This window comes from Trichoderma evansii (genome assembly GCF_050947405.1).
Source record: "Trichoderma evansii strain SZMC 28006 chromosome Unknown GGI43scaffold_3, whole genome shotgun sequence".
Taxonomy (NCBI): Eukaryota; Fungi; Ascomycota; class Sordariomycetes; order Hypocreales; family Hypocreaceae; genus Trichoderma; species Trichoderma evansii.
The window spans coordinates 2,404,000-2,425,071 of record NW_028145203.1 but is presented as its reverse complement, the minus strand read 5'-3'; the positions used below and the strand labels follow the sequence as shown (position 1 = coordinate 2,425,071).

The following is a 21,072-nucleotide window of genomic DNA, read 5'->3' as shown; positions in this document are numbered from 1 at the left end:
CTTCGAGGTTTGGGGTTTTCCTATCCAGCGGAAGTTCTTATACGACAGTCCTGACCGTTACATGGGTATCTCCATGCCAAGTCCAGATTCCGAGCCGTGTCCGAGACACATTTCCAAGCTGTTCGCCCTGGTCCAAGGTGTGATCCGGCAATGGTGGAGTTAGCGCCATGTCTACCCCGGATATGAGTTTGTGGAGCCCCGGAGTGCTCCGGTCCCACCAATCTTACCCGGTACATGTACCTAGCTCACGAATCTCATCGCGTTCGAAACATATGTGGTGCCCGCAGCGATGACGGATTTTAAGCTTGGAGTTCCATGCGTGCTTCCAGTTCCAGGATATTATTTCCAGCTACTATAAGTGTTTTTCGTACGCCTCGAGTGAAATATAATATCTCGAGTGTCATTTGACTTGAAGGCCACTTATCTCAAGGGTCAATCATCAAGGTCAATACTCACACCATGGGTGAGAACTTTACCATAACTCTCGCCCACGACAAAGTCGTAGAGGAAAGGGACATCCTGTTCCCAAATGGCGGATGGGATGTACACCATCATATTTTCGAGCGTATGTGCGATCTCCTCAAACATGATCTTTACTAATCCATTGTAGCTTCTAGGTTTCCCTACTCCTCTGATAGACATCTCACGCCGCCGGCCGCATCTATCAGACAATACCTGGAATGGAAATCAGATCTAGGCCTTACTCACTCAGTCCTTACTCACGGGCTGTCATACGGAAATGACTGTACGTCCCTCCGGTCATTCGTGCCAGATTTAGGCAAAAGCTGCACTTTGGGAATTGGCGTTGTAGACCCAACGACGGCAACACCTGCCGAACTCCAACAGATGCGAGACGCCGCAATACGTGGCATTCGAGTCAATATTTACAAGTATAATGCCATGCACGACGTCGAACTCCAGAAGGTGGCGTTGAGAGAGCATGCCGCAGTCCTGAAACGCTATTGCCCGGGTTGGAGCATGGCCTTTACCCATATACATCCGGAGTTTTGGGGTGAATTGACACCGATAGTGAAGGAAATCGTTGCAAGCGGTATTCCCATCGTCACCGATCACTTCGCTCTTCTTAAGGCTGCTAGCACTTTGCCAGAGGAGTACAAAGGTGACATAACTTCACAACCTGGATTTGCTGATATCATGTCGCTTCTGCGATCTGGTTCTCTGTACGTCAAGATCAGCGCACCCTATCGAATCAGCGACCTGGCTCCAGGTTACGAGGACGTGCGTCCTTTGGTCACAGCACTGGTAGAGGCGAATCCGCAGCAGATACTATGGGGCAGCGACTGGCCGCATACACCGAGGATGAAAGTCAGATCAAGGGAGGAGGCGCTTCGGGAAACTCCTTACTTGAAGGTTGATGACCGGGCATGGCTGAGACAGCTGAAGAGCTGGTTAACGGAGGAGCAATGGGATTTGATCATGGTGAAGAATCCACAGAGACTTTACGGTTAGCAATAGTTAGTAGAATAGAATGAATACGCTCTGGCGAATTGACGAATTCCTCTATCGAGTATCTTGTCTTCCGTTATCTATGTATTGTACTTTTAGGGTCCTACACTCACGATGAGTTCAATTGCGCTGTCTTGCTCTATCATGCACAATTTTATTCTATTGAGTGACGCTTGAATCAGAGCATAGCTATCAAGGCTGCCGGCTTGGCTCAGCACACAGCCAGCTCCGAAGTGAATATGTAACATATGGAGTTATACACATGTACCATAGCCGCGTTACCGCCCCATCATGCGCTGATCACTTTCCGCCTTATGACGCGGGGAAGTTGGAGACACGGCATTGCAACCATCCTCGTTATGCCATTGAGACTCGTTTTGCGGGGAAGAACTCATCTAGTAAACTTATGGATACATATTTGGAGTGCTCCGGCCTGGTCCTGGAGCAGACCAGTACCCATGAAAGATCTCACATACAGGGCTGAAGAGGCTTAAGGGTCCTGGGCTACTCCGGGCCAATCAGGTCGCCCACAATAAGCCATCAGATCACAAACGTGAGCGCTCGTCCTATTACCCCACCATTCTTCGCACTAGACCCTAGACTATAGCGTCTGGGGCGAACTATGTTGTTCCATATTCTTGGGATGGCTCCAAGAAGTTGGACCATGGACTGTATGCGACGGGCTTCCCCAGACCTTCCCCGGTCCACCCCGCATTCTGAAGCACAAGATGCATTTGATACAACAGCCAGGACTCTATATAAGCCAATGCCCGCTTCCATTTGTCCCCTATGCTACAGCGCTATTCGACAATCCCACATTTCCTCAGGCGAGCTCATCACATCACATTTCTTGTTCTAGCCCAACGGAGTTTGCTACGTACCTGGTGGGAAAACATACCCCAACCCAGACATCAAGATGGCAGGCTCTATTAAAGGCGAAGGCGAGCATCTTGATGAGAAGATTCTCGAACAGCATGTCGAGATGGAAACTGTCATTGACGAGAACACGAGGATGATGGAGAAGAGAATCGTTCGCAAGCTCGATATGACTCTCATGCCCGTTGTCTGGGTGCTGTATTTCTTTAATTATATGGATCGGAACAACATTGCGTACGTAACAGACAATTAACTGCGAAAAAGGCTCAAGTGGTTAACTTCTGTGTTTAGGCAGGCGAAGCTCGACAGCTTGGACAAAGATCTTGGTCTTGTCGGGAACCAGTTCAACGTTGCCGTTTCCATTCTCAACGTTGGATACGTGCTCATGCAGGTATGGAATAAACCTTTATACCAATACTCCGTACCAATTTTCTGATTAGCATGATAGCTTCCCTCAAATATGCTTCTCACCAGAGTCCGTCCCTCAATCTACATTCCCGCCTGCGCTATGCTTTGGTCTTGTATATCAGCATCCACGGCCGCTGCGACCAACTATGGCCAACTCATCGCTATCCGTTTCATTCTTGGTATCGTTGAAGCTCCTTTCTTCCCAGGAGCCTACTACATTTTATCGGCATGGTATACCCGTAAAGAACTGGCCCTTCGCATCGCAGCGTTGTACTCAGCTCTCATTCTAGCAACAGCATTCTCTGGACTCGTTGCTGCCGGTGTGTTCTCTGGCCTTGACAACGTCAAAGGCTTGGCTGGTTGGAAATGGCTATATATTATCGAAGGCTCATCCTCGTTCTTAGCGGCCGGATTGTCGATGTTCATCCTTCCTGACTTCCCGGAGTCTAACAGTGGCAGCGGTAAATGGCTGTTCAGCGAAGAGGAAAAGAAACTTTCCGTCGAGCGTATGGCGCGCGATCGTGTGTCGCCAGTATCGGAAGACGAGGGTATCAAGCATGGCCTGAAGCTTGCTGTTAAGGACTACCGCACCTGGGTGTTCTCGCTTATGCTCTGTAGCAACCACAGCGCATACAGCTTCAACAACTTCTTCCCTAGTATGCTCAAGGGCTTCAATCTAGGCTCAACTACCATGACGCTCGTGCTTACTGCGCCGCCGTATCTTGTTGCCACGGTCATTGCCTTGGGCGTCGCTCTTTCTAGTGATCGCCGCAAGGAACGTGGATTGCACATTGCTATCCCGCTTGTCATTGTTGTCATTGGCTTTATCATCACAGTCTCGACTCTCGACAAAGCCGCACGCTATTTCGCTTCGTTCCTTTACGTCGGTGGCCTGTTCGGTTCCAACTCCATCATCTACGCTTGGGCATCTTCGTCGCTTAATCAGACACCTGCCAAGCGTGCTTGTGCGACCGCCATTGTCAACATCATGAGCCAGATTGGCAATATCTACGCACCGTATTTTTTCAGGCCCCAGGATGCACCTCGGTATATCCTAGCTGTTATTCTGATGGCGGCGTTCTCCGGCGCTAGTATAGCTACGGCACTGTTCATGAAGTTTGACCTGAAAAGGGAAAACAAGAAATTGCTGGCTCAAGAAGAGTCGGGCGTTAAGGCCAATTTGTATACCACATGATCAAGAGGGAAGTATTTAGACAACCAGTTGCTTGGACTTCTGGAATTTAATGTGATTTATCTTTACTTGATCATGGGCGCATCGGCGGGGCCAACAACAACCCGTCCTGCTGTTGAATGACACTAAAAGCTACTTGTCACTTCACCTTCATATTATGAACAGCTACAAAGGCTATCTCATTTTGGCTAAGCCTCTGGAATAGGGCATCATTGCCTCCGCGCGCAGCAAGTTTCGGGTTGCTTGATTCATTGAACCCTTAATAGGCAGTGACGAGGCTGATGAAGCCATCTTACTGTTATTGTGCCGCGGTAAGTGCAGAATCGCCTAGAACGCCATGAAAAAGATCCTCAAAAATTGGAAGTAAGTGCTTTCAATTCTTTAACCCTAGTTATCCAAATATGGGAGATTTTGCCCGAGCTTCTCTTTGGGCTGAGGCTCATCCGGAGTTTTGCCAGTATATTCTTGTGCTTTTGCCCTCCGTTTTTATGATCCATACCCTGCCGATGGTCCAGAACGGCAATCTCAGATTCTCGAGATGTAACGCGCTGAGACGTAAATAAAATCGCTCTACATAAATCCTTCTCCCGATTTAAAGGAGCTGTTATATACTGCATTTTATGTTTAATCTTACTCTCCCTGAGAAATTTATTTGTTTTGTTTTTAATATACATTAGCTGACTATAATATACAATTTTATTAAACCTGTCAATATAGGTATTTGCTCTTGTGCAACAGAGTCCGTAATTGGACTAGGCATTCAAGTATGTAGCTGTGACAGTGAGACTTAGAGTGAACTTCACCTCGTTGGGAATACAATAGAGCCCAACGAAGCCCACACAGAATATATGTGCGGGGTGTGAGGCATGGCAGCAGCTTCGCCTAGTTGAGTATGAATAAAACAGCCCATAAGGCTCACAGCAGTATATTATCTGCAGGGAGTAAAGCGGTGTGGCTTCTTAAGCTGGCTCTTAATGCAATACTTTATGGAGTAATTTCGGTTATACAAGCCTATTAAAGCAATATTTCTAAAATATTCGCGCAGCCGCTATGCTTATTATTTCTTGACTACAGTGGTTATTCTATAACACGATAGCGTCTTTATTATTATGGAAGAATTTCACATTGATGTGGAGCTGCTGTCTGCTCTTCATAAGGCAAGCAATGAAGATCTCCAAGCCCTTACAAACCTATATGAGGATTCTGCGAACGATGGAGAGATCGAGCTATACATCTACATTTGCCTCCTAATCTTCCAAAAATCGCACGACACAAAATGTCTTGAACAGGCAATCGAGAAAGCTGAGGTATGGGTCACTGCAAGCCATCCAGATTACCATCGGCGACGTAGTATCCTATATACACTGAACAACTGGGTCCACCAATATCCGGTTATTAAGGAAGATATCGAAACTGGATTAACTTCAGTAGACTCGTAAGTTATGATGCGTCGAGATCATTGCCAGAGATAACCAATTTAGAGGAAACATAAGTTATAATATTAATATATTATAGAAATAGTGAAGAGTCAGCAACAAGTGAAACCGACATTCAAATTCGTCTTCGTAGTGAAGCAATGAGACTGCTAAGACGTTTTCGGCAAACCGGCCGCATTGAAATTTTAAGTGATGCTATTGCAAATATGAAACAGGCAATAAGCTTAGCAGGGAAATCTACAACACCTGATATTCTAAATGATTTTGCAAGAATGCTTGGCATGCGATTTGAGCAAATGGGGTTCATAGATGACCTTGATCAAGCAATCAGCGTTACCAAGGAGGCGATTAATATTATCCCTCCAGACCATGCGGATCGCGCTACTTATTTAAACAACCTTGGGAGTATGCTTGGCATGCGATATAAGCGAACGGGGTTGATAGATGACCTTGATCAAGCGGTCATCGTTGCCAGAGAGGCAGTTAATATTATCCCTCTTAACCACCCGGATCGCGCAGCCTATTTAAGCAACCTTGGAAATACGCTTGGCATACGATATGAACACACGGAATCAATAGATGACCTTAATCAAGCAGTCAGCGTTACCAAGGACGCAATTAATATTACCCCTCCAGATCATCCGGATCGCGCTGCATATTTGAACAATCTTGGAAGTATGCTTGGCATACGAAATGAGCACACGGAGTCCATAGATGACCTTAATGAAGCAATCAGCATTACCAAGAAGGCAGTTAATATCTGTCCTCCAGACCACCCGGATCGCGCCGCTTATTTAAGAAGCCTTGAAAACTGGCTTGACAAACGATTCAAGCAAACGGGATCAATAGATGATCTTAATGAAGCAATTAATATTACCACCAACGGCAACGGCTACCTGTCAGATATGCTGAGAGCAGCAGACAAAGACTGGGAACGTACGAGAGATCTTCTAATTTCCCAATCGAGAGGTGCAATAATATGGAAAGTTTATCTCTGGAGTAGCTGCGGACGATATGGGACCTAGGAAATACGAAGGTGACAGGGAGGCCAACTCCGAGGATAAGAAGCCCGGTCAGCTTGAGTTCACTGAATCGGAAGCCGAAGACATCGGGTGGGATGAATCTAGTGAGGGTGGGGGGAATACCGTGGAAGGCACTCAATCTTCGACTTTCGACCATGATCTTCGGAGCAAGGGAACAAAGCCATCTACTGTACCTACGTCACATACGGAAATGAAGGGGCAAACAACACGCCAAGTGCCGGCAATCCCGAAAGCTGAAGGACTGGAGATGGCCGATCAAAGGGAAGCTGGGTCTGCTAATCCTGAGGGGTTCCATGGCTCAGATCCTTTGGCTGAAGATGAAACAGAAGAGCAACAGCCCACAGCAGACGGTTGTGATGTCGAAACTACGTACTCTATTGACACACTCTCGGATGACCCGAAACTTCGCTACCTGCAAGTCTTTGCAGAGCAACTCACCGAGGACATGAAGCAAGTTTCTGATGAATTTTGCTTCGGGAATATTGAGGCGGGATACCTCGATCCTGTGCTAAGAGAATTTGCATGGAAATTACACGGCGAGTCTTCAAACCCATTCCAATGGGAAGCATCAGTTATCATCCATAGGAAACGGAAGTAAGTATAATCTCTCAATGTTTCTGGAAAAGCCTTGTTGTTGACGAATACGTAGGAATATCATCGAATTTCTAGTCCCTCGTCCGCTGGACCACGAGGCCATGGGGAGTCAAGATGGTGAAAGTAGTTTGAGCGAGGATGAGGAACAAGACGTGTTCTTAAACCGAACACCATTCAGGAAACCCAAAACCACAGTTATGAAATGGGTTGATGACGTTGAAACATCACCCCATGCAGTCGAAGATTTGGATTTGTCCACAGAGGATGACCCTGTTCAGGACGATATTCTTCGCCAACTCCCGCACTACGAAGAATTCATCAGAGATTCCGACGCGTACCAGTGGCTTCTAAGCAAAATTTGCCAACATGGCCTTCTGACCTTCAAAGAACCAAACCCAAGGCTGGAAATCGGGACGAAGATTCGAAACCAGCTGCGGGCACAAGAACCACTGCGCAAGATGAGCAGTCGAAAACCACCATCTATGGTGAAGATGACGTTCTACCTTGACTGGAACCCGGTTCGTTTTATGCATGACGCAGGCTTTGCTCCTCCATATGAAGAAGCTCTGGAAAGAATCGTTTGCTTAACGGGCTCGTGGAACGAAGCGCAAGCCGCGACCGTGAGAGACTATATAGATCAAACATGGCCGAGATCTGGGCACGCTCTGATTACTCTAATACAAACCCTTCTATCGGTTCCCGAGGGTCAAGAATGTTCTTGTAAGATTTGAACCAGGATTAATATTGTATAGAGGCTGACGAGATCTTAGATCAAGCACATGAATCTACATCATCTAAGCAAAAGACTAGCATTAGGGCAGCACATTTGCCATCCAAGGCCCCATATCTTACCGCCTGTGTTCAATCTCCATCCTTATGCTGCATTTCAGTGACTGGAGGCCCATACTTTGTATCCGAGATCAGCGAACAGATTGGATGGTTAGCCTCAGCTCTGCAGTCATCTTCGGATTATTACGGCCTAGTTGCGTGCACTCCTAGTGTTAATGATATCCAGGTGGCCATCCAGGAAGAAGAGTCCCATGCACTGATGGTGGTCGGGTCATGTAACCTCTCTTTAAACTTGGAGACAGCAGAAACATCGGAATTAAGTCCCGGTTTCTGCTGGGGCCGCCTATTCTGCGTCCCTGTCCTAGTGCGTGGTTACCCAATTCGTCGAAGAACGCAGCCAAACACGGGCCTTGAGATGTCCCTAGCCAATATGGCCGCCATTGTTGGCTCTCAGCAAGTAGTACGATGGGGGAATCGGATGATTATCAAAGGTTTTAACATGCTCATGATCGCAACACTGGCAGCGGCCGATATGATCGTATGGCATCTCCTCGTCAGCGAACAGCCGGAAGATCGGATTTCGTATATTGACTCTCGACTTGATACTCTGGATATCGGTGCTTTTAAAGAAATTTCTCTTAGAAGCCTTGAAGAAAGACGTCATGTTATCGGATGGTGCTCTAAAGTTACCGACCTTTGCGGTATGGGATTCTTTACAGTGTTCTGTCGGTCCTAGACCTCTAATGCTAACTTAGAATAGGCGATGCAACTGCAAATCTGAATATTAAATCTTCGGGATTACGGGAGCCACCAGCGTCTATTGTTATTGATCGCCTATATATCGAAACAGGGGTCGATTTCGTTGCTGGTGTCAACATGAGCTTCAACAAGAAGGAGAAGCCATTTTGGCTCGTGAGAGAGACTGACTATCCCAGCCTTCTCAAATGGGTTGGTATTCAGCCTATTGTTTTCTACGATGTAATAGATCGCCGGGTTTGGCTCACTGACGGTGCTTCTGCACTACTTCATCTTGTTCGAGTATCCCTACATCTGGATGAAAATGATCCGGAGTCAGTGTACGATTGGGTCTTTGATGTGACACAATTCAAGGACAATTGGCCTGGGATTACTGGACGTCAAGCGGCCTTGAAGACTCTAACAAGCTGGGACAATCTCAATCTAAACATCTATGTTGTTAGCAAGCAACGCCGCAGTGATGGCGGATTCGAGACGGAATATGCTACCCTCGAAACACGAGTTAAGAAGATACTGCATTCTATTGGGATATTGATCGATAAGCAAGCCATGAGTAGCTCACGGGATGGAATTCGGATTTCACAAACATTGGACATTCGCTCTGATATAATTGGGTTTGATATTAGAGATATCATCGAGCCATTCAGTGCTATCCGTGCTCGCATCACACACGTGAATTCAATGGGTCATGGATGGGTCGACTTGATCCCTTCTATCGGCACCACTACCATTTTTGGCCGAGGGTTTGGTGATTTAATTAGCCCTAAAGAACCGCACGCACTGTGCAGAGAATGGAAATCTGTGCCCAAAGGGAAAGATTACATGATTGCTTCTATTGCAACGTTGCAGATGCTATACGAACGGCGCCTGCTCAGGATGGAGCCGAGTCTGAGTCCGGGCGAGATGACGAGCAAGATCGTCTGGGTTTCACCAAACCACCCATTCAAATCTTGCGAGTGCTTGCAGAAAAGTACCAGAAATACTGAAGATGGAGATTTCCACATCGATTCTGTACAATTTCTCATCGCAAAGAGCTCATTGAGATCGCGCTTCGTGCTTCGCGGGTCGACACCTGTAGACATGATGACACTTGATGAGAAAGGAGCGGTTGTTTTCGGGCACATTCCATTCTTGAGTCGCAAGAGCGAGGGAAAATCTGCATTTGAGCAGAAAAACGAGGACCTGGACGCAGCATCTAGCGTGGGAAGTAGTCAAGGAGTACGGCGGCCTACCTTGGCGAATACGGCTGCAAGTGAGTCAGCCAGATCTGTAGGGACAACGGGCATCACATCGCTGAGTTTGGAGACACCTCAGAGTGTCGGAACTCAGGAAGAGGGCAAATCGGACGAGGATGTTAAGAAGGAGAGCGATAAAAAGAGTAAAAGATGGAGGGGCTTTATGAAATTTATAAAGAAGTGAGCAAGTTTGTTCTCATCGTCAATGCCATGCATGTTATATGTTTATTTATTTCGTTGTCCTTAGTCTACATTGCCAGTTCATACCTGATCTAGTATATATACATGTATTTATGCAAGGGCTAGCCGAGACGCTGTAGCGCAATATACGAATAACAAAATGTAGCGCTTGTGCCCGCACTCTGTAGCCTCCATATAGAGGCTTGGTTTCCCGAAAATAGATTATCGGTGCTCAGAGCCTTTACGCACTCTATACATTCAAGAATGAATAACGCTTTGCGGAACACATAGGATCTTTACTAATTCTGATAAACTTGTTTTGATGATGTTCCGGTTCACGAAGTTCTCAAATACCTCCAACAAAAGTTGAAAATTAGCGGTTTCCAATGTTGCAACTCAATAAGCGTATTAGCTTTAGCTCCGGTGCCATTACAGCTTCTCTTTCTTCTACATATCGCTAGAGAGCGCTGTATCTCAAGAGTATTGACTGATTCAGAAGACCAAAAAATGCGGCAACCATACAACGGCTTACATACATGTACATTCAAGACATGCTTGATAGTGGCTTAAGGAAGTGTGATTATGTAATATTCGTCCCCACCACCACCAAAAATCGACGCATCTAGACTTCAAATGTTTCCATAGAAGCTCCGAATTAGCGCATTCTCCCCCTGCTATTCTACCCACACTCATAAAGCTGACTCGCATGGACAATTGGCTGAAAGAATCCGGGGCGGCAGGCTTGGATGACCTGGGGCTTGCCGACTTCCCTGTCACTGGCCGTGGTGTAAGAGCATTGCGAAGTTTCAAGCAAGGAGATAGGATTCTCACCGTTCCAGGCGACAGCCTCTGGACAGTCGAACATGCATATGCCGACTCCCTTCTTGGGCCGGTCCTTCGCTCTACACAACCACCCTTGTCAGTCGAAGACACCTTGGCTGTATATGTTCTCTTTGTGCGATCGCGCGAGTCTGGATACGAAGGTCCGCGAAGCCATGTGGCGGCGATGCCCGAGAGGTACTCTTCAAGCATCTTTTTCGAGGAGGATGAGTTGGAAGTTTGCGCTGGAACCTCACTCTATACCATCACAAAGCAGCTGGATCAAAGGATCGAGGACGATTACAGGGCATTAGCCATGCGAGTGCTTACCCTGTATCCAGATCTGTTCCCACTCGTTAAGTTCACTATACAAGATGTAGGTATTATACACGTGTGATTATTGTTGTGAATTAACCACTAAAATGTCTTTCCCTTCTTCTTAGTACAAATGGGCGCTCTGCACCGTTTGGAGTCGTGCGATGGATTTCGTTCTACCAAACAGGAAATCTCTTCGAGTTTTGGCGCCCTTTGCTGATATGCTAAACCACTCGCCTGAGGTCAAGCAGTGCCATGTGTACGACCCGTTGTCCGGAAGCCTCTCTGTCCTTGCGGGAAAAGACTACGAAGTCGGAGACCAGGTACGTTCATCTTGTTCCCCGATAACAACCTAGGTATACGCTTACCTGGAGACTTTAGGTTTATATATACTACGGGCCTATTCCAAATAATCGCCTTTTACGTCTCTACGGCTTTGTAATACCCGATAACCCCAATGATAGTTATGATCTCGTTCTTTCAACGCACCCTATGGCGCCATTTTATGAGCTAAAGCAGAAACTCTGGGCGTCGGCCGGACTTGACTCAACTTCCACCATCTCCCTTACTCTCACCGATCCCCTACCGAAAAATGTCCTTCAATACCTCCGTATTCAGCGATTGGATGAATCAGATCTCACCACCATAGCGCTTCAGAAACTTGACACCAATGAGAAAATTAGCGATTCGAAGGAAAAGGAAGTTTTGCAGTTCTTAGTAGAATCAATCAGTAGTCTTCTAGATGGCTTCAGGACTCAACTAGAGCAGCTACAAGAACAACTCGCGGAAGGCATCTATCCTTTGGGAGGGAATGCATGGGCGGCGGCGCACGTTAGCGTTGGCGAACAGAGGGTGCTGAGACTAGCGAGAAAGAGAGCCGAAGATTTACTAACGGCGGCGGAGAGCGGCAGTGTGAATCGGAGCGATTTGTCATCGCCGCCGACTCAATGCGCAAATTGCGGAAAGAGTTCCATGCCGTTGATGCTGTGCGGGAGGTGTAAAGGGGTTGCGTATTGTGGGCGGACCTGCCAAGTGGCTCATTTCAAAGAGCACAAGGCAATTTGTCGAGCTACAGCTTCTAAGAATAGCTAACATGAACTTGTACGGTTGGTACAACGTCGGTCAATTAAGGTTACTATTATCCCTCCCATGACTCTACGCTGGTCTAGCTCTATATAAACATGGTGTGTCTAAAGCTGACTTTATATGCACATGAAGCTTCCCACTCTGTTGCCGTAGCTGAGAGTTCCAGTGCCGGGATTTGTCAATGGCGTCGAAGAAGCCGGGTAGCCACAGTGCGCATCGCTAAAATAGTCAGGGCTCTGCTCATACGATTCTAGGAGAATGAAGAATGACTTACACGTAGAACATGCAGGAGCCCACATTTGGGCCAGCAGATCCAACCGTCTTCATGCTAGAGTACGTGTTAACAACAAAATCCGGCATGTTGAAAAATTTCCTCGACTTACTGGGCCTCATCCAGGGTTTGGCAGCCGTAGCTGGACCACTTGTAGTTGTTGCAGGTGCCACCCCAGTTCTGCGCAGTACACAGGTAGATCTACGAGCAGGTTAGATGGAGAAGACCGCACAATGTTACGTTTAGAGCCAAGGCAACTCACTGTGCCGCTGACAGAAGCTGTTATGACGGGGTTCGTGCACACGAAACTGCCGACGTTGTTGCTAATGCTGGAGCTGCCGGGGTTCTTGATGCCCTGAAGAGAGGAAATGGGGGTTTCACAGATGGAATCACTGGGTATATTTAGCAGTTTTATATAAACCGAGAGGGAGAGAAGAGACTTACGAGTAAAGAGTGCAGGATCCCTCGTCAGGGCCAAAAGCCTGGACATTGTAGTTGCTGTTCAATTAGCATTGGTAATTGATACCTTTTTATAATCACTTACACAGAGGTGCCAGCCAGGTTCTTGCATGCAAAGTTTGGCCACGCGACATTCTGGCACGTTCCCTTGAATCCAGAGCCGGAGCAAATGTACGACTAAACACACGTTAGCATTGATAGAGAAATACCAAAAATGTCATGAAACAGGATAAAGACATCAGAAGACGACGGAGGGGCTTACAGATCCAGCATTGGCAAGTGCCGAAGCTCCAGGAGTAATACCCGTGCCCGGCGATGAGCCGGACGTTGCCTTTTGGCCAAAGCCAATCTGAGCATTGTCAAAGTCGAAGACCATGGGGAGTTCCTCCATGAGATTCTGGGCGAAAAAGTAAGGGGCGCTGTTGCTGACGGCCAGCTTGGAGAGGCAGTTGGTACCCTCCAGTGAAGACCCCGCCAGGCCTTTTCCCGGCAGGGTAAACTTGGTTACGGAACCGATACCAATCGTCAGGTCCGGCAGACTCTCAGAGCACGGGTACTGGTACTGGTTCTGGGCGCTGTTCCACGTCGCGCCGGGTACCTGGGAGAAGTAGTAGTCGGCCACAATTCGGGGTATGCCGGAGCCGCCGGTGCCAGTGTCGACGATGACAGTCCAGCTATAGATGTAGAAGTTATTGTTGGCGACGAATCCCGAGAATTCTGTAATCCACTCACCACCACTGGATGACGAGACGTTGAGAGGCGCGTAGGCCAGGGCGCCTGTGAACTTGGACGGGTCGACATATCCAAATTCAAACTCGCCCGTATTGGTCGAGTCGTCGAAAGAGGTAGTGAAGACGCCAGCTAATCAAAGAAGAATCAGCAAGTTTTCAACATCAGCATGTACGGATATCTCACAATCAAGAGCTGACCGAATGGACCAGAGAAAGCCCGAAGGTCCCCTCGGGTTCGCAGCCTGTGGCGTCCCGAAGCTCAAGCCCATGTTGCCCGTATGATCCCCTCCCTTTGATGATGCATTGGTCATGATTTGGATGGGCACCCCTGAGACTGAGACGCTGCCCAGGGTGCAGATGTCTGTGTAAACGACGCCAGTGTCGCAATATCCGCTGGTGTAGCACTCCGAGTATGTGTATCCCGGCAGCTGACGCGATGTGGACGAGGACCCGGGGCTGTAGATCGGGCCGGTACCGCGCAACGCCGCGCCAAGAGGTCCGACTCGATGGTGAAATCTCCGGCACCTGTATCTGGGAGGATTTCGAGGGTCTGGGGAGGTGTGCCGACTTGCATCGACATGGACCAGCTGTTTTAATCATGTTAGCATCGGATTCGTCTCTCGTCGATATATTCATATATACTGAGAGTTAAATGGCACGTCACCAGTTTTGGCTCGGCTAGCCAACATGCTGTTTGTCGTTGTAGTCGCACGCATGGTAAAGGGAAGCTTGAATCTTCCCTCACCCCTGGGACCAAAAGCAGCAGCAGCAGCACCATCTTGGCCTGGCCTAGCTGCAACCGTCGCTGCAAGGCTGGCAAGACCTAAAAGACTAGAGTAGAGCATGGCTAAGACTTCTTCTTGTAGTCACCCCAAGATGAGTGTCTTATAAATAAGGCTGTCTGTCCTGGGTAAATGATCGTCAGGGCGCGATGTATATATACACATATATAGGGGATGACGGTCTGTCCGATCTTTACTACGTCATGCGGCATAATCATTGTCCTAATTCTTTGAGTATGGACCCTTGATCAATTTCTCAATTTTACACTAGCTGCTCAGCTGTCATGGTTAATGGTTGGTAGAAGGTGAGATTGTGCAAGGTCTGATGACCTGATGGTCTAGGATAGGCGTATGGCTTGTTAGGCCTCGAGAGATTCGATCTAGTCTACCTTTTGAATAATCAATGCCGGTTTTCTGCGAGTTTACTAGTGAGATTTTAGCCTAATGCTAGCCATATTCTTACACTTGCTTTATAAAACCCTATAAATATCGAATCGTTTGATCCAGCTGGCACAGTCTCGCCCTTGAGAGAATGAAGTCACAACCGTGGCTAGAAGTCGTTTTACGTAGTGTAGCTGCGTTATTATTCTATCTAATAAAGAGAAGCCCATTCTCTTTATATCCTACGGCGCGGTACCAAATTCGGCCTCAATCATAACTTCATATTCCTTTCCCATAAGGTAGACTGCAAAGCCTCGGCAAAGCATGTCGCTTACATGAAGACTTTGTGGGACTGGGAAATTGGGGCGCGAGTAAAGGAAGTTTTGAACTCTGACTCCATAAAAGGAATGTTTGGATACGTAGGAAGTCAGGTATGCAGTTATAACGAGATCTATTAATGCTATGCCTTAGGGAGGAACGAAAAGATCCACTTCTAAAATGCTCCGAGAAGGTCCGAGCAGCTAACCAAGCCCATCTCAAAGAAGCCCCGAAATAGACTTTTTTCCCCCTTTTGCTTCAAACAAGCTAGCTCTCCTGCGGAAGCCTTTGTTTTATACTCTAAATACGGATTCAAGCGGGACTATTTCGTATCCAACTTTGCCTCATGCAGTAAACGCCATACATGTGAATCCCCGCTGTTTCCTCTAACCGGCCCATAGAATGCATACAGCTAATGCTGATTATTATCCTACATCGTCCATTAAATCCAGCATTAAGAAGCTTGCAATATTAATTATAGTATTTAATATAATTATTTTGATTTTGAAAATTTTTAGTTTCTATTGTATCCAATTTTAGATCAGGATTTAATACGTTACATGAATTAGCTAGATGTAGATATGGACATATTAAGATAACTTCGAGATTATCTCCATAAATTTAAATACGAAATAAGTCGTCCTACCGAATAGCTGTGCACATAAATATCATCTTTAAATCCGACGGATAGATAGGCAGAAGAATACAATTTGCTATGTATATTAAGCTGATAAAATCACGAACCAACTACTCCTGCGTTCATAAGCTCCTTGATGTATTCTTGATGCTGCATGGAGGGTTCATGAGCGAATGCTTGGGCTGGTGTACACTTCTGTGGAGGATTTAAATACTGCAAGGCACTTTCTTGGTGCTGATCTTTGAGAAGTGCCATGCCGCGGAAGAATCTATAATACCCCATCACAGTATCATGTTCGTCGTCTCCTTCAGAAGCGATTCCATGTGCTTGCTCCCACTTTCGGGTTGCGTTCACAATCTGAGCGAGGACTTCGGCCGTGATACCATCTGGATCACGGGGCTGAACCCACTCGCCGCCATCCTTTGGACCAAGCACGGCAGCTGCATCATCATATCCCCGATGTGCATCAAAGACAAAAAGGGTGGCGTGAAGCCTGCCACCTGGTACGATGGAGCGATGGTAGGCGCCGCCCGGAACACTATAAGTCATGTCACGCGAGTGTGATACACGACTGGTCGGGGTTACTCTCACGAGTTTTCCCGTGTTCCGAATGGTTGAACTCATCTGATGGGTCTGATACCCCGTACCATTCTGTTTGCCGTCTGCCGCGGCGTAGCAACATTCATAAAGCGCATGAGTAGTCAAGGAGGGATCGGCAGGGGTATCAACATCAAAAGTACAGTCTGTGCCAGATCCCAATAAGATCCAGCTCTGTCCGTACGGTTGGTGTGCATGAATACACACTTCTTCAGAGACACCTCGTTGCCCGTCAGGTAACCATGTGTGTAGTCGCCAAAGCTCTTGAATGCGTCCGTCTTTGACGAGACTACACAACGGGACAGCCAAGAATCCCTGCGCGCTGCGAGAAACAGTGAACTGAAGCTCTGTGTCTCGCGCGCTGATTATAGCATCGTGGATCGGGCCCCAGATCGAATCGATACTCGCTGCGTCCAAGTCTCGACCGCCCCGTGCCTTTTCCCGCAGCAGTGCAACGGCTAAAGTGACCTGGACAAGCTGCCTGGTCCCATCATTAAAGCTTTGGGGGTTAGAGATCATGGCTGCAAGCCACTCGCGGAAGGGAAGAGCAACATCAGGATCGTTAGCTGGATCGGATATATGTTGACGCTGCTGCAGCCACTGGGCCAGTGGTTGAACATATTTACTAGGCGCCTTGGTAGCCACTGCAACACCCTCGAGTACCAGCAAGAGTGATGATGCTGTAATGCTTGTATTCTCATCTGAAATATCCGCCGTCCATGGATTGGCGGGGTGCGGGGTCTTGGCAGCATCCATTTTTATGGCGCGACTCTGGATCTTGGTATAAAGCTCAAAGATTGGGCAAACGAAGTAAAAGGCAGTCCCAAACTGTTGAACTTTCTTTTGTTTGTAACCAACTTGTTGCAAAAAGCAGTGATAGAAACCAAGACGTAGGCTTATATATATATTAAACCACTTTGAAAACGGGAAATGTGATATCCCTCAGAGAAGTGGCTTGGCGATCGCGTGGAAGCCTCGAAGGAGCGGGAAGGCGGGACGGGCCTGTTGCCTAAATATGGGCAAAGTCGCCTTGTAACTGCATTGGGGCTTGGCGCCGACTCTAAACAAGGCGTGGCGAGATATTGGCGGTCGATAGCTTTGCTAATTCAGCCTTGGGGCTAAAGGATATCCAGTAAATTCGTAGGGCTGCTTGAGAATCTATGTGGCAATCCCCGCTTCTAGTTGCACGTGCAAAGTACGGTACATGTTGTATTTCGTAACTTGTGATGTTTAAATTGTTAAGTTGGATGGGTTATCCTGCCCCCGCTGCAGGATATATAATGGAACTTAAATAACCCTTCGTAGCAGTGACCACTAATAACAGCATATATATATTGAAATAGAGGCTTGTGAAAAATTTCAATCTGACGATTCATACATTGTCTCTCCCAAGCAGTTTGCTCTGCCTCACCAAAAAGTCAATCTTTGGTCTGTCCAGCTTCTCCTCTGTAAGTTTTAGATTGTTCACGTCCAAGACATGACTCGTATCGCCTTCCCTGAAAGAATCAGCACGATCCTCCCACCATTGGTGCAGTCCGTATGATTCCACGATTGCACGCATGAGCATAACCTCTACTGCACACCATGCTCGTTCATAATAAATGTCATCGACAAGACTGATCATGGCATTACACTGCATGACTGCAAGCGGCAATGCATCCACACCACGTTCTTTCTCCTCCCCATCTACTTGATCAACACAAAAGTAGTCCTAATCAATCAACAGGCTCAGCTTCAAGATCATTCCAAATCTGGGACATAACTTACAAGCCATAAACCCAAACAATCCGGGTCAAGATGAGGATTAACTTTCTTGAATTTCTCGACCGCACTTATTATACGACACCATTGGGTTCCCGAATCATCATCCGGTCCATTCCCCCCGCCAATCCAGCGGTACGAAATAAAAATAACGAAATCGTCCTTTTTCGGCTCCAATGTCTCTTCCATCCCGTCAGAGAACTGTTTTGGCAGCTCAGACGTAGAAACAGGAAGTTTTCCGTAATTTGCGAAATCATTGTACTTCATGTAGTGAAATCGACTAAACATGCGCCTTTCCTTGGTGTCTTCTGAGATAAATGTGGCGTAGATTTTCCTTAATTCCTTGAAAGCCCCGCTGGGCTTCTTCCTCAGCACTGGTCTCATATGTTCCTGAAAGATGGTTCGGTATTGTCGGCGTAATTCTGCTTGCCGTTTTCGAATCAAAATCTCCTTGTCAACATCTTCACTAGTCAACTGGAGAGCACTACGCAGCGCTTTCTCAACAATTGGGATTGCTTCTCTTGCATTAGGGCTGTCACTGAGTACGGCATGGTCCAGGGCACTAAAACCTTGCTCATCGTACGTATCAAAGTTCACACCAGCGTCAGCCATGAGTTGGAGATGCTCATTGTGTTCTTTGCCAGGCTCCTTGCAGAGAGCCATAGCGGCGCTGCATGTTCCAGATGGGGCATTCCATTGTTCCAGTGCCTTTTCAACTTGACCATCATGCCATAGGGCGTTGCCGTAGAAGAACTTCGAAAACGCTGTAACTGTTGGGTCCGTGCGCGATTGTTTTCGCTGAGACTCCTCGGCAATTTGTACGGCAGCCCCAGTCTTGCCAGCAGCAACATAACAAAGAGTCAGACGGTCCATAGCGATAATTTCCCAGGTTTGCGCCATGGCAAGATACTTGGACCGGGGGTCTTCATTGAGTATACGTCGTTGAAGGTCTTGAGCTCGTGTGATTCGTTCTTGGAGCTGGCTGAATGCCGCATCGAGCAAGGTAGGATCGGGTGGGTTAGCTAGCTGCCACAGATTATAGGTCGACATTCCCTCGTTACCAATTGCGCGGCAAATCTCAGCCTCTGATTCAATGCTGGGGGGTTCCTCGCGAGCCAGGCGACCTTGTTCCCGGAATAGGTCCCGGGCTTCATGGTGTCGGTTATCGTGCCTTGCCATCACGCCAAGTTCACCTGCGACCAGATTTAGCCACATTCATCAAATATGTCGTACGTTTTTATGTCTCGGTTAGTTTCTTACCTAGGACTGAAGCCTTGAAAGAAGGAGTTGGACTTGCGTATGCTTCAAGTGACTGCTGAAGCATCTTCTCAGCACGGTCATATTGTCCCAATCGTCGCCAAATGCCTGCTACATCAAAAAATAGCTCTTGTTTCCGTCTATCAGCATCTGGGAAACTTGGATCTTCGCAGATGAATAACGCCTCTTGTAGCAAGCGAAGCTTTTCTTGCCATAATGCCTGTTTATGGTATTCATTAGCTCGGTTTATTAGTCTTTGGTATTCCTCCAAAGAACTGTGCGCCATGACAATAACGTTGTAGAGTTAACGCAACAACAAAATCAAGAAGAGCAGTGAAATAGAGATACAAGGCTATGTCTATATCAGTCTATAAGCGAGCTTGATACAGACCAGAAATTTGACACGATCTTGGTACAGTGCATGTAACTGCCTGAAATTGGAATGCGGCTCAACTTGATACAGGCAGCCTTAGTTCCGCGAGAAATCGCCTAGTGAGCACATTAAGCTTACAAAATGCGGGGTTACAGCGATAGTGGGTTGCAATTGGTCTCTAACTAACCCTTGTTACATGTATCAATTGAAAATTGAAGCCACACGTAAAGTAAACATATGAATGACCCGTTGGATGGCTTGCTACTATATTCATTAATCTTTTTCGCACTTCTCGGAGATTTTGTCAAGACTTACTGGATCCATAACGGTAACCCTGTCATTCCGTGTGTGTGGAGACAAGTCACAAGCAAAGGATTCTGCTTCAGAAACCTAACCGTGAATTCTGATTTCTGCGCGATTTGTGCGTGGTTGTCACCGACAATGGCCGGAGCTTAAAAGGGTTGAAGGTTCCTCAAGATTCTTCCCTCCTCTTAGGATGATTGCATCTCACCCATATATCTCTGCAATATGAATGCAGCCGCTCCCATAATCCGTTGCTGGCGACCGGGTCCAGCTCTTTTGTCGGCCACTCTGCGTCCCCGATTCTTGAGCCCTTCGGTTGTAGGGAGAGCTTGTTATTCGGATCGAATCAAAGTGTCTCTGACACGCCAGAAGGCAGATTACTATTCCACCAAAGCAGATAACGCGACTTCTACGACACCCCCATCACGGTCGGTGTTCCGCCTCCCCTTCTGGAAATGCCGGCACACTTGGAGGCGAGCGGGGGTCAATACGCTGCGTTGTCTGGTAGGCTGTACAGTTGGTGACTTTTCTGCACTATGGATGCTCCAGACTTACTACCCAGAACTCGGGATGACCACAATCATGGGTGCCTCCAGTAAGTTTTCCCCAAAAACGACTCGATAGAGAAGTGCTACGGGAGGAAAGGTAAAGACTGAAACAAGCATACAGTGGTGTCTGGCATCACGACCTCAATCATTCTTGAATCTATTCTACTCCGACGCGGTGTAGACCAACTCTCCTGGCCTATGGCGGTCCGAACTGCTATGGGCATGAGTATGATATCGATGGTGGCGATGGAGGCGGCAGAGAACATTGTTGACTACCATCTTACGGGCGGCGTAGTGGCATTGGGAGATCCAAACTTCTGGATGGCAGCGGTCTTGTCCATAGCCGCTGGATATCTCGTTCCATTGCCATATAACTACCTACGTTTAAAAAAGTATGGGAAAGCCTGTCACTGAATCTGGCACTCGTGGCTTACAGGCCATGGATGGTAGGAATTGAT

General features: G+C 47.4%; 7 protein-coding genes across 7 annotated transcripts; 4 read left to right on the top strand and 3 right to left on the bottom strand.

The window, feature by feature from the left end:
• Nucleotide 1: 1 nt before the first annotated feature.
• Nucleotides 2–1,499, top strand: GGI43DRAFT_397163 (uncharacterized protein). The gene is made up of 2 exons (XM_083205068.1): nt 2–565; nt 611–1,499. Exons 1-2 carry the CDS (start codon nt 460–462, stop codon nt 1,468–1,470), a joined length of 966 nt encoding a protein of 321 aa, XP_083064511.1. The 5' UTR covers nt 2–459; the 3' UTR covers nt 1,471–1,499.
• Nucleotides 1,500–2,172: 673 nt separating this feature from the next.
• On the top strand, nt 2,173–4,232 carry GGI43DRAFT_258815 (major facilitator superfamily domain-containing protein). Its single transcript, XM_083200952.1, has 3 exons — nt 2,173–2,577; nt 2,635–2,734; nt 2,792–4,232. The coding sequence occupies exons 1-3, from the start codon at nt 2,384–2,386 to the stop codon at nt 3,944–3,946; spliced, it is 1,449 nt and encodes a 482-aa protein (XP_083064510.1). The 5' UTR covers nt 2,173–2,383; the 3' UTR covers nt 3,947–4,232.
• A 774-nt stretch (nt 4,233–5,006) lies between these two features.
• Nucleotides 5,007–9,980, top strand: GGI43DRAFT_431402 (tetratricopeptide repeat protein; the record flags this gene model as incomplete). The annotated part of the gene is made up of 6 exons (XM_083209405.1): nt 5,007–5,378; nt 5,465–6,315; nt 6,383–7,016; nt 7,072–7,736; nt 7,787–8,506; nt 8,566–9,980. Exons 1-6 carry the CDS (start codon nt 5,053–5,055, stop codon nt 9,978–9,980), a joined length of 4,611 nt encoding a protein of 1,536 aa, XP_083064509.1. The 5' UTR covers nt 5,007–5,052.
• Nucleotides 9,981–10,682: 702 nt separating this feature from the next.
• Nucleotides 10,683–12,202, top strand: GGI43DRAFT_421030 (SET domain-containing protein; the record flags this gene model as incomplete). The annotated part of the gene is made up of 3 exons (XM_083207888.1): nt 10,683–11,171; nt 11,239–11,433; nt 11,492–12,202. 3 exons carry the CDS (start codon nt 10,683–10,685, stop codon nt 12,200–12,202), a joined length of 1,395 nt encoding a protein of 464 aa, XP_083064508.1.
• A 962-nt stretch (nt 12,203–13,164) lies between these two features.
• Nucleotides 13,165–14,237, bottom strand: GGI43DRAFT_431393 (acid protease; the record flags this gene model as incomplete). The annotated part of the gene is made up of 3 exons (XM_083209404.1): nt 13,165–13,787; nt 13,842–14,113; nt 14,161–14,237. The coding sequence occupies 3 exons, from the start codon at nt 14,235–14,237 to the stop codon at nt 13,165–13,167; spliced, it is 972 nt and encodes a 323-aa protein (XP_083064507.1).
• A 1,062-nt stretch (nt 14,238–15,299) lies between these two features.
• On the bottom strand, nt 15,300–17,588 carry GGI43DRAFT_397150 (uncharacterized protein). The gene has a single exon (XM_083205067.1). The coding sequence runs from the start codon at nt 17,126–17,128 to the stop codon at nt 15,875–15,877; it is 1,254 nt and encodes a 417-aa protein (XP_083064506.1). The 5' UTR covers nt 17,129–17,588; the 3' UTR covers nt 15,300–15,874.
• A 156-nt stretch (nt 17,589–17,744) lies between these two features.
• Nucleotides 17,745–19,676, bottom strand: GGI43DRAFT_421027 (tetratricopeptide repeat protein; the record flags this gene model as incomplete). The annotated part of the gene is made up of 3 exons (XM_083207887.1): nt 17,745–18,083; nt 18,140–19,326; nt 19,394–19,676. 3 exons carry the CDS (start codon nt 19,674–19,676, stop codon nt 17,745–17,747), a joined length of 1,809 nt encoding a protein of 602 aa, XP_083064505.1.
• Nucleotides 19,677–21,072: the final 1,396 nt, after the last annotated feature.